Genomic DNA, 13630 nt, shown 5'->3' with positions numbered 1-13630 from the left:
GATTGCTAATAATGAGGAAGAATTACAGAGCTCCTTGGATATCTTGAACAGCAAAGTAAAAGAGTACAATAATGTGGGTGTGGGTGTGGAGGAGAATGGAAAGGATGAAATGGGTAGACAGAGTGAGTAATGAGGATGTTTGGAGGAGCGTAGAAGAGAGAACGTTAGTAAATGAACTAAGAAGAAGACAAAAGAACTTTATAGGACATGTATTGAGAAGAAAAAAAAGGAAAAGAAAAAGGAGAATTGGAATGATGGATTGGATGGGACGAGGAAATTATGAAGGAATTAAAAGAACAGCATAAGATAGAGAAGCATGGCATCAGTGGAGCTCTGAACCTGCCAGAGGGCAGAGAATTTGAACAGGGGTAATCAGTAAGGGTGAAAAAAAATGAATGAGAAATATTTTAAACAGATAGTTGAGCTACAAAAGTTTATATCTTGTGGAATGAAATGACCTACACACATGCACTTGCATCATAAAACCAATGGGGAGGATTAATATCTCTCATAATAACTGCATCCACTTTGCCATGGTTGCTTCTAGAAAGTGTGTCAGTGCTGGATTGACTTTGCAGATCTTCAGTGTCTCTATCAGTCAGCTTTGGGGGGGGGGGAGACAGAGTCAAAGGCCTTGCAATAATTCATGTAGACCGTGTATAAGTTGCAGTACTTCTTGCAGGCTTGCTCCATAACTGCCGCATTGATGGTTAATTGCTCCCTGCATCCTTTGCTCATCTGCTTACATTCCTTCTGCTGCTCAGCCATGAGGTTCTGACTCTCCAGGAGGTCTGATATATTCTTTGTTATACAGATTGTATCTTGTATGTTGCTGGGATAGAGGAGTCTCCCAGTATGTACTTTCAGTGTATACTTTCTTTATCCCTAGCCTTCAGATATGTGATTCCTTGAATTGGAGACTCTGGGATTATGTCCGGGTGCTTTATCATCTGGTTAAACTGTCCTACTATGTGCCTATGTGTGTGTGTGTGTGTGTGTGTGTGTGTGTGTGTGTGTGGGGCTTCCTGACCAACTGTTGTACTTCTTCCCGAATCTCCCATTCTGTATTCTCTTATATGTCCTTAGTTTTCTTCTGCTCTAGGTATCGACAGTCGTGGTCATTATTACAGCTAACTTCACTGCTCTACAGGTTGTCTCAGAACTCCTCAAGTGCCTTCCGGTCAGAGAGGGGGGGGGGTCCAGAAGCACTCCTCTTGTTCGATGTTTCTGTAGGAGGCTTTCCAGTATTCATCAAATATCCGGTGTCTGTTTTCCTTTGGACACTATTCCTGTATCAGTGAAGTCTCTTGCTGATTGCAAGGAGGTTCTGCTTGAGGATGTCCAAGTATTCTTTGATCCTCTGATTACATGTCTCCTGTTTGCTGTGGATGTCTTTCTTGAGAATGGCCTCCACTTTTCTGATCAGCTTCCTACTTCTATTACCCTGTTGGTACTGAGTCAGATGGCCTTCTGCCTACTATAGCCTTCATTCTCAGGCTTGTTGTACTTGTCTTTACGTTTTGTTTTCTGTTGGTTTCTCTTCCAGATATCCTGGTAGCTGCTACAGCAGCACAGTAAATGGCTGTGCAGATGGCAGCTACATTTACTTTATTGTTGTTGAGATAATCTGGTATTATTTGCCAATTGAAGTGGTGTGACTTGCCATGGTGTGGTGAGGGTCTTTGTGAAGTCCATTCTTATGAATTCTGCTAGGACCTTCTTTCATTCTTCTTCTATTCTGGATATTGACCAAATCCGTTTCCATTTAGGCAGTTCTGGGTTTCAGTTTTTGTACTTGCTGTTCCTCTTCTACTGCTGGTTCAGTCCATATTCTTTGCAGTTGGTCACTCACATCCTGCTTGATTTTATCCAAAACTGAAGGAGCTATCAGGTTCTTCATGATGATGGTACATCTCTTGTCTGCTATTCACTATTCAGTGACCTTAATAGTTGGAAACCATTTCCCAACCACTTGGTGTGTAGTTTTATCCTGTACATAATCACATCGGTCAATAGACTGCTTACTTTGTAGTATGTTCACTTGATGAACGTATCCATTTCATGCTCCCGTTTCTACCTGGGTGGTCACTAGAGCAGCTACACAGCAAGCACTTCCAGCAGGTTGGGACAGATTGTCTTGCTCTTCCCTCATTGTAGCCATATGGGAACAGCATGACTTGCTCCACTGTCTTCCTCAGGACAATCTCTGACTTTTCAAACCAATCCCTCTGCTAAGGCCTGAACATGAGTAACTTAACCCTATGCCACACTAATAGTTTCACCTTGAAACAAGTTTGTTTCAAGGTGAAACTGTTCTTTTGAGAAGCTTGTCAAAATATTGTAGAACACATTAAACAGGTCTTCACTAAGCAGCTTAATTAACATGTAACTAACAACAGAATAGTGAGTAATGAGGAAAACAACTGGGAAAATATATGCTCTCACCACCTAGCTGTAAAATGTACTAGTATCAATAGCACTGCTATTACAGAACTGTTCTCTTAAATTATAAGAGAAAATCTCATACCTTTATTGTAGGACTGTAATTCTCTCAACACTCAATCATGTATAAATGTATTCTTATGTGAATTAGTGTACCATGTTAATCTGGTTACCATGAGGTAACTATACATCAATTTACAAATAATTTAAACTTCCAGGAAGTTTTAGACAATTTTAGTTTAAATTATTTGTAAATTGATGTATAGTTACCTGGTTGTAACCAGATTTTCAGGAAGTTTTAGACAATTTTAAAGTTTAAATTATCTATATAAATTGATGTATATTTATTTCATGGTGTCAAGATTATCAAGACGATTTCAATTCTCATATTAGCATATGTTACTGATTGGCTTGGGGGTTGATGGCTGTTGACTTTCTGCGAATCTTCTCGATGCACTAGGTTGGATATGAATATTGAATACAGGATTATTTTAAAAATCTGTAGCTTTTTGAAAAATCATAAATTGATTTAATTAACATGGTATGCTAATTCACATAAGAAAATATTTATACATGATCGAGTGTTGAGAGAATTACAGTAATACAATAAAAGTATGAAGTTTTCTTTTTAATTTAAGATTAATAATAATAGGACATACTGGGCTTTATTGCTCTTTCATTTTTGATTAGAACTATTCTCATAACTTCTGGGTATGAAAACCAAAATCTTGCTTTGTTAGCAAAAACATGTTGATTCAATATTTTATCAATTCAGTCAGATTTAAAATCAGGATTAAATAATTTAATAATAAAAATTTGCAAAAATTCCAAAGTATAAAAAAAAATTATAAACCATCCATCCTTACCCATCAGACTGTCTCCAAGTATCTAGCACTTTAAATCTTTGTCTTCCTTCTGCTATTATTCTGAGAGTACATAATCCCATATGTTCACCACTTACTACTCTGTATGACCTTATCTCTGCTGTTGTACCAACTGCATCTTTAGATGGTATATGAGTATGTCCTTCATACCTAAAAAAGTAAGTGTAAACCCATGAGCAAAAACTCATTTAATGTGAAGGGGGGAAATCTTTGTTTCCAATTCAGTTATTTCAGTCAATATTTTATTTGTATCTGGAGGAAAAGCAAAATGCCAATAAATTAGTGGTATCTTTAGATCAAGTTGCAACAGAGCTATCAATAATTAACAGAGGAAGAAGTATGGATTACAGAAGTTGCAGCCATTAATTATGGCAAGATACCACTTAACTACAATTTTCACAATAAGCAAGTTTGTCAAATTCAATAAGGTTTGGATTAATACCTTGTTTACAACTGTTGAGAGCGTCAAGCACAGAGAGAAAATAACAATGGACAATTTCAATATGACCAATTGCACCATGCTATATTCTTATCCTGAATAGCCCTGGCATTTTTTTTTTTTTTTGGTAAACTATAGTTTAAATCAGGGGTTCTTAACATTTTTTCGACCAGTACCTAGATTTTGAATACATTCTCTTCTTTTTTTTCTCTCCCTAGCACGTAGTTTTCATAATATGACTGCTGATATCATTACAAGTTAACAAGGTGATTTCATTGGGAAAGAAGAAACACATGAGTTTTAATTATAACCAATTAAACTACACTTCCATCACTTTTACAATTTAAATATAATACACATTTTAGACAGTTAATATTAAGTTGGTCCCTGAGGCTGTCACAAAAATTCTCTCAGATATGCCTAGCTGTGCTTGCTAGCTGGGAGTCTAAAATTCTGCTGATGGAACTGATATTCAGATAACATTCAAGTCATGTGAACATAATTTTGACAAAGTCCAGTCAGTCTGTGACAGCCAAATCCTCTGCATCCTTCACGATGGCGTGACTGTTAGCATATCTGAGTATAATCTGGAAATATAAGAAAAATCTTGAAATACAGCTATAACGTACTGGAGGTGACCACTCAGCTGCAAACCCCATAAGCAGGGGTTGAGGTGTGGCAACCGGGCAACACTAGGTGGTAGATGACTCTTATCAATTAGTGCAATACCATCATTTGATTATTGGAGGCTTGAAGTGGTGGAACCCATGTCCAGTCTCCAGAACAAAGCTCCGGCTACGATTTTTGGAATTTTCAAAATTTGAATTTTTAAAATAAAACAAGCAAACAATCTGCAAAAAAATCTAAACCTCCGAAACACTTCCTGAGTCATTTCAAAAATATACGGTGTCTCAGTTCTAAACTCAATAAATGTCCATTTCCACTTACAATCTGCCAAACAATGTGTACTTTTTATGAGAGAATATCCCAGTTTAGCATTAGTAGAGGTACAGGCACTCCCCAGCTTATGTAATACTCGACTTATGGAAATTCGACTTTATGTAAGTTTTTGCCAGCCGGTGCAAACTTAAAGAAACCGTGGAAATGTATTTTGCATCCCGCAGAAATAAGTGGAGGTATCGTGAAAAAATTGTAATGTGAACCCAATAACACGGGTTTTTTTTTTTTTTTTTGGTAACTTGTTCCAAGACCTCGGAAGTTGACATTTTCACAATATAACTAAGCTATTTACCTCTCTAAAAATTCATTTTTATAATGGAGATTGCACAACACTTTCATCGTTATACGTTCCATTATAAGAATCAATTTTGAATGCCTTTGTGATATTTTTCAAAAAACACATTTCTGGAGGTAATAGTTATAGTGGCATGAGATGCAAGAAAGCAAGCGTATCAGCTTATGTATCATCAGCCAAAAAAAAAAAAAAAAAAAAAAATTTCACACAACCATTCTCACTAAATGTTTGTCCAGTTCCTCCTTAAATTTATTTAACCTATCAACTTCCACAATGACAGATGGAAGTTTGTTCCAGCAATTAACCACCCGCTGGCTAAAAGCAAATTTCCTCACATCTATTCTACAGCTATCCTTCCTCAATTTGAATTTATGTCCCCTTAGGTTCGTAATCTGAACAAGTGGAAGAATCCCATCAGAATTCAGCATTTTCAACCCATTCACGGCCTTATACACCTCAATCAGATCAACTCGCAGGTGCCTAGTCTCCAGCCACTCTAATTTGCAGAACTTAAGCCTCTCTTGCTAAGAGGATCCCTTCATTCCCCTCACTAATATTGTTGCCCTTCTCTGTACACGCTCAAGCAAATTTACATCCTTCCTAAAATGAGGCCTCCAGACCTGTATGCATTACTCAAGCCGTGACCTGACCATTGCCTTACACAGAGGGACAATCACCTCCTTTTCCCATGTAGCAAAATTCCTGTATATCACCGACAAAACCCCATGACCTGCTCTGACAGCCTGTCTGCACTGTTCAGAAAACTTCATATCTGACTGCACAATTACTCCTAGGTTTTTTTAATTTTCTACCACCCTAAATGTAGTACCACACAGTCGGTACGTTTCTCTGGGGTTACTTCTACCCATATGCAGTACTTTCCATTTGTCAATGTTAAACTTCAGTTGCCACTTCTCAGCCCATCTTCCCAAATTTTCTAGATCATGTTGCAGTAGCACACTGCCATTAACTACCCTGCCAACCTTTGTATCATCTGCAAACTTCGACACTAAGCCTGATATACCTTCATCAATATCATTCATAAATATACAAAACAACAGTGGACCCAACACAGAAACCTGGGGGGGCTCCACTAATAACATTAATTAACGAAGAGCAGCGCCCATTGATTATCACCCTGTCTTCTCGCACTCAACCATCCTTTTATCAATTGTAGCAACTTACCCTTAATACCATTATGCTTCAATTTGTACAGTAGTCTTCCATGCACATCAGTGTCAAAAGCTTTCCTGAAATCCAAATATATGATATCAAAATTATTTTTTGCATCCAGTTCCTTTGTATCCAAATCATAATATCCAATCAAATTTGTCAGACAAGACTTTCCCTTAACAAACCCATGATGTGTCTGAATTATTGCTGCAGTCTTGTCTAGATGATCCTGCAATGCATCTTTAAACAGTGACTCCAGGCTAAGGCGCATTTAGGGCTAGAGCCTCAAGCTGCGAACAAATTTAGACTATGTATATAAAGTGCTTAGCATCATAATACACAGCCATATAACCTAAAACGATGCCACCTTAAAAATTTTCTGTTTATTCAGAAATGGCTGTGTATTATGATGCTAAGCACTTTATATACACAGTGACTCCATTATTTTACCCGGAACAGAAGTTAAACTAACTGGTCTGTAATTACTCGTGTCACCCTTCGATCTCCCTTTGTGAATTGGGGATACATTTGCACATCTCCAGTCCATGGGAACCTACCCTGAGTCCAAGGATGCTCTCATAATTATGGCTAAGGGTTTACTTACTTCCTTTGCCACCTCCTTTAATATAACTGGATAGATCCCATCCACCCCAGGTGCCTTTCTTATGCTCAACTTCAACAACCTCTCCTCCACTTTGCTCTCAGTTATTACAAAATCATTAAGCAACCTACTACAATTTGATAACCTTCTGGCATTTTCAAACCTTAATAACTCCTCATGTGTGAATATAGATGTAAAATACTCATTCAGTTTGTTTGCTATCTGAGCAGGATCATCAACAGTCAAACCATCGATATCAAGTGAAACAATCGATTCATCCCCTTCCTTTTAGAGTTTGTAAAAGTAAAGAAATCCTTGCTGTTTTTCTTAGCATCCTTTGCCAAAGATTTCTTGTAATCTGCCTTCGCCTGCCTAACATCCTTTGTGACTTGATTACAGTTAGCTTCTATCTGCCATAGGCTTCTGTGTCGCCTGATAATTTATATGCATTCCATGCATTTTTCTTCTCTGCCCCGAGTCTCATTAGTTCATTTGACAACCATTTAGGCCTAAACCTTGAACAATATTTCTTAATAGGTATGAGACGTTTAGTAGCTTCCACGATTAAATCCTTGAATGCTTCCCACTTAGAATTTGCTGTTGGTAACATCATGAGTTGATGACACTGAACAGAATTTAAAAACTGTCTGAGACCGCTATGTAGTCACCTTTTAAGAAGCAAAAACCCTTTCCTTTACCCCTGATAGTAATTATATCTTTAAGTAAATCCCACATCAGTACACTGAGATCACTGTCACCTAGTGGTTCCTTTATCTGCAAATTCTTAATACACGAATGATCACTGCTGATAACCAGATCAAGAGCATTATCCTCTCTGGTTGCCTCTCGAACATGCTGCTACAGAAAATAATCATCCAATAAATCCACAAAAGTCTTACTAGTGTGCAAGTGACCAATCCACAAGTTCCACTCAATATCTGGAAAGTTAAAATCCCCCATTATAAGACATTATAGGTCACTACCATAAAACAATAAAAACAATTTGCACTTTCGGGTTATTGGGCTTTTCTGTTAGCACAATCTAATATAAACGGATAGTAAACTCTATCTTATTGCATTTGTGATAATACCAATAACTGGAATTCTGTGGGTTTTTACGTTACGGTATTATGGTGAAATGAGCTCCCCTTCACTGAAATCTTCAATCATATAAAAAACATAAATAAATTTTCAGAATCTTCTCTTCATTCCTATTTACTTATTACAATGATGAAGGGAAAGTGACCAATGGAAAGTGCAAGTGCTGGCAGTGCTAGGAAATGAAACGAAACAAAACTGATTTAGAAATGATTAATTAAGAAGTATGAAGCAGGACAAAGTTTGTAAATTATTGCACGGAATTAGGTCTCGCTGCTTCAACACTGAGTACTATTTTAAGGGACAGTGTGCGTATAAAATAACATGTTAAAGGATCAATAGCAATCACAAAACAGCGTTCAGGTACTATATCAAAGATGAAAAGGCTATTAATAATATGGATGGAAAAATCAGATTCAGAAGCGAAATCAGATTTAGAAGCGAGTGCCCCTGAGTCCAATGGCCATTCAAGCAAAAGTGCAAGAAGTATTTATGAAGATATTAAGGATAAGTACAGCGAACCCCAAGCCAAGTTCATGGTAAGCAACAAGTGGTTTAATAGGTTTAAGCATCGCACTGGTTTCCAAAACATTAACGTATGCAGTGAAGTCACAAGTGCCTATTCTGCAGCAGCAGAGAAATTTTGTGATGTGTTCGTAAAAATCCCTTCTAAATCTCCACAGCATGCGTGCTTATCAGCTGGAGAGTTAATTCTGAAAACGATGCTCAAAAGGTAAAACTTGCTGACGTTATGCCTGTCTCCTCTCTCTTTTTGTAATTTCATAATTTTGAAAATTTTTGCTATTTTGTACACTTTTTTTGCAATTTTTTATGCGCATGAGATAAAAAAATTGAATAAATAATTCTATTTAAATGTTCGTCAAACATTTCTTTTTTGCTTCAATCAAATTCAGCACGAATATTTGCGAATGCTGCATAAGCATTTAGGAAAATTCCAACTTAAGTACAGTTGTGCAAAAAGCAACCCTTCATAAGTTGGGGAGTGGCTGTATATGACAGAAGAAAGCAAGCTTAATCGGCAGCAGCCAAAAAAAAAAAAAAAAAAAAAATTCCTATTTCACCCATCCATTCGCTCCAAAAGTTTGTTTTTGAACTTATTTAAGCTAACAACATCCACAATGACCAATGGACGGACAGCAATCGACCAGCCACTGGCTAAAGGCAAATTTCCACACATCTATTCTACAACTGTCTTTCCTCAATTTCAATTTATGTCCCCTCAGGTTCATAATCTGAGCTAGAGGAAGAATCCCATCAGTATTGAGCTTACTCAAACCATTCAAGGGGTTATACACCTCAATCAGATCACCTCGCAGATGCCTAGTCTCCAGATGCTGCAATTTGCAGAATTTAAATCGTCCTTGGTAAGAGCAAATGTTTCTCTCACCAATCTCATTACCCACCTATACGTGTTGCAGCAGTTCTACAACTTTCATAAAATGAGGCCTCCAGATCTGAATGCAGTATTCAAGGCGTGACCTGACCATTGCCTTATACAAGTGGATAATCACCTCCTTATCCCTGTTAGCAAAATTCCTCTATAATTCCTGCACAAGACCCCATGAGCTGCTCAGGCAGCCTGTCTGCACTGCTAAGAAAATTCCATATCTGACTGTAAAATTACCTCCAAGGTCTTTTTCATTCTCCACTACCCCAAGTGTAGTACCACACAATTAGTAGGTTACTCTGGGGTTACTGCTACCCATATGGAGTACTTTGCACTTGTCAATGTTGAACTTCAGTTGCCATCTCTCTGCGCATCTGCCCAGCTTTTCTAGCTCCAGCTGCAGTAGCGTACTGTCATTAATAACCCTGCTAACCTTCATATCATCTGCAAACTTGGACATTAAGCCTGATATAGCTTCATCAATATCATTGATAAATATAGAAAACAACGGGCCCAACACCAAACCCTGGGGGACTCCACTAATAACATCAGTCCACGAAGAGCAGTGTCCATTGATTACCACTGTTGAGGACATAGAGAAAACATAACTGCTGAAATGAACATCTCATTGAATGCTTTTCTGACTTTTCAGAAACTTTTAGAATGGTGTAATAAATGCCATACTGCTCCAATTTGTACAGCAGTCTTCCATTTGCAACAGTGTCAAAAGCATTCCTGAAATCCAAGTATATGGTATTAAAATTATTTTTTGCATCCAGTTCCTTTGTGACCACATCGTAGTATGCAATAAAATTGCCAGACCAGACTTCTCCTTAACAAACCCATGCTGTGTCTGAACTGCAGTAGAATGTCGAAATAATAGCACCTCAAATAACGAAACATTTGAGCTAACAGAAATTGAGATCGGATGTTTACATTGCAGATGTCTTACAATACGAAAACAGAAAATGGCAAGTCACGTGATTACTCTATTTGTTTACGTTTGCCATTTTCAAAGTGAATTCTGCATTGATATCATGGATTATACTGCTGTTTTACATTTATTTTAAATTAAAAACCCCTCACTATGGCCTTCTAAAGTTAATAAACCTCATACAGAGAAGAAAAGATGAATAACATTAAAGCTTAATGACAAACTTGTTATAATCCAAACTATTACTTTAGAGTCACCCGGAAAGTTAATTCATATACCCACGTGCACTTTACGTCTGTAAATTGCACGTATTCTCTGGTAGATTTTCCAGTTTTGCTGGACGAAAACCCCCAATTTCTGGGGGGGGGGGGACCTTGCTATCTACACTTGACTAACTAATTCAGCCATGGAGTGAAAAAAGTCCATAAAAATTCTTTGTGTCATCGACGGGATCCGAAGCAAGGCCTACTCCACCCGGTGTGGGGAGGTGGGTCATGGTACCACTGTGCTACTGCACAGTCTAATCTTGATATAATAAAGAAAATAGAAAGGGGCACAAGCAGGAGTGTATTAATGGCAGAATATAACATTGGATTGTCAACATATGTTTTTTATGTGCAGTTAATAAAATTGCATTCTTAATATCTCTATTTCTTATATAGCCTCATTATTTCTGCATTAATTATATATATTTTAAAAATAAAACTTTCTAGATAACAGAAAAATCGAAATAACGGCACATTGAATCCCCGAAGGTGCCATTATTCTGGAAGTCTATTGTATAACTGCAGTCTTGGCTAAATGATTCTGCAATGCTTCTTTAACCAGTGACTCCATTATTTTCCCTGGAAGAGAAGTTAAACAAGTCTGTAATTACTCATGTCACCCTTCAATTCCCCATTGTGAACTGGAAATAAATTTGCACATCTCCAATCCGTGGGGACCTCCCCTGAATCTAAGGATGCTCTCATAATTATGACTAAGGGTTTGCTCACTTCCTTTGCTGCCTCCTTTAATATAACTGGATAGATCCCATCCACCCCAGTTGCCTTTCTTATGCTATGAGTTATCGGTTGATTCAACCACTGCTCATCTCAGTTGTCCAAATTACTCACTGTATGATTCCTTTCGTTTCAAAGGTGGTATTTGTACATATGTCCATTCTGATATCCCCTGTCAGAGACATAGTAATTTGGAATCTCCTCTTTTCGATCTTCTCTGGCTTAAAATCTCTCTACCACATTTTATCAAATTCATCTCTTATCTCTATCGTTCTCTCAACTCCACTAATCACTCGGAACTCTGACTTCCTGTCTTTGAAACTTGACTTTCTATAGTCCAACTTTCCTAACAGTGAGGTAATTTTTCTTGATGATTTTAATGTTCACAACACCAGATGGTTTCCATTTTCAGTTGGTCGAGATGTTGAGGCTTTTGCAATTACTAATAACCTCACAGAGATTGTTCATTTACCTACCAGAATACCAGACAATCCTAAAACGCAGCCAGGATGCTTCATATTTTTCTCACAAACAACCCTTCTAACTACACAGATGATGCTGGTTGGTTGGCTGTTTGGGTTTTAATGGTGCATCAGCAACTAGGGCTATAATGCGCCAAAACTATGTCCCATACTAGATAACAGTAAAAATTGTAGTGATGTAGTTGCTTAGGTAACTATGTCAATATGTATAAAAATATAAATATGTACGAGGTAAACTAATATAAAGATATATTTACATACAAGCAAAAGGTTTATTGATTTTAAAAACCTAAGAACAGCTGACACATTGTCATTGTCAGATAAAATCTGACTGAGTGTATAAGCTCAGTCAGATGGCTAAAAAAGTTAAAATACGTAAAACGTTGCTGTTTATATCGTGGACATTCGGTTAAAATATGGCGAATGGTTAAAAAGGTGTCATAATCCTCACACATAGGAGAGTCATCTGTCCTCAGCGAGAATGCATGCATAAGATGACTATGTCCTATGCGGAGGCGAGCTAGAACAACTTCCTCTCTACGGTTCCTGCGCAGACTCGACTGCCAATGTTGAATAACAGGCTTTATCTGATATAACTTGTTAGTGATCTACTCATGCCAAGATTGTTGCTATTGGAAGAGTAATGCATACGACACCATTTTGGAGTTTATTGGCTCCTCATTAGTGGGTGGGAAGGTACCCTGGTGTTGTCACACAGATGATGTGAGTGTTTCTCTAGGCACAACCAAGTTGTCAGATCACAACTTGGTGATGGCCTCTTCTCCAATGGTGTCTTTTTCTTGTGGCCATTCTCAACCTCATGTTATTTGGCATTACAAGAAAGCAAAATGGGATGATCAGTGAAATTTCTTTTCTTCTTTTCCTTGATCAGACTACTATTTCAAATCTTCTGATGTCAATGTTTGTTCATATAGTGTCATTGAAATTATTCTTGTAGGGTTGGAATCCTTTATTCCACACTCCACCTTAAAATCTTGTTCTTTATCTAACTCTTGGTTTTTCAATAAATGTGCTAAGGCATATCAAGAGAAGATTGTTGCATATCATAAAAGACTTGTATCCAAATCTCCAGGTTCATTTTCTGCTTACACCAAAGCTTGCAACAATTGTAAAGTAGTTATTAATCAGTCTGAACTAGATTTCAAACAGGCTAAGAGTAGAAAACTTGTTTCTTGTCCAAATGGTAGCCGAGAATTCTGGTCTCTTGCTAAAGCTGTTGGCCACAACTTTTGCCCATCTCTGTTCTCACCTCTGTCAAAACCAGATGGTTATATTGCCACTTCAGCCAAAGATAAAGCTGGCCTGCTAACAGACTATTTTTCTCACAACTCTTGTATTGATGACTTTGCTAAACAAACTCCCATCATTCTCAGTACATTCCATTTAATGCATCCTGTGGCCTTCCATGAGAAGAATTTTGATCAATACCGATGCTAAGAAACCTCCAGATCCTGATGGTATTTCCCCACTTGTTCTCAAAACCTGTACTCACACCTGTCCTCTTTTTACACTTTCTTATTCCAAAAGTGTTTTTCCTTCTGCTTGGAAATTTGCAGCCAGTTTGCAGTCATATCCAGCCAATTCTTAAAGAGGGTGACAAATCCCACCCATCCAATTATCGCCCCATTGCAATTACTTCTATTCTTTCTAAAGTAATGGTGAAATCAATTAACCACCAACTATCTAAAAACATTCAATTTAAACTATCTAAAAACATTCAATCTGATCAATGATTACTAGTATGGATTACATGTGTCGATTAACTGGTGATATTCCAGCTTATGTTACCCCTATACTGCAAATTCAATGAAAAAGTTTAGTGAAACTCAAGGAGTTGCTCTTGACATTTCAAAGGCTTATGTTTGGCCTAAAGGTCTTGTAAATATGTTTCC

General features: G+C 37.5%; 1 protein-coding gene across 1 annotated transcript in view; it reads right to left on the bottom strand.

Moving 5' to 3' along the window:
* LOC150086827 (protein cereblon-like) overlaps nt 1–13630 on the bottom strand; it is a 204849-nt gene that overhangs the window by 144893 nt on the left and 46326 nt on the right. The window contains exon 4 of the mRNA XM_090371601.1: nt 3309–3476. Coding sequence (XP_090227727.1) covers nt 3309–3476 — 168 coding nt within the window. The remainder of the gene's footprint in view (nt 1–3308; nt 3477–13630) is intronic.

Source organism: Mastigoproctus giganteus, chromosome 4 (assembly GCF_048544385.1).
Source record: "Mastigoproctus giganteus isolate SK-2022 chromosome 4, ASM4854438v1, whole genome shotgun sequence".
NCBI lineage: Eukaryota > Metazoa > Arthropoda > Arachnida > Uropygi > Thelyphonidae > Mastigoproctus > Mastigoproctus giganteus.
The sequence above is the reverse complement of the archived record's forward strand: the minus strand, read 5'-3'. Positions and strand labels throughout refer to the sequence as shown.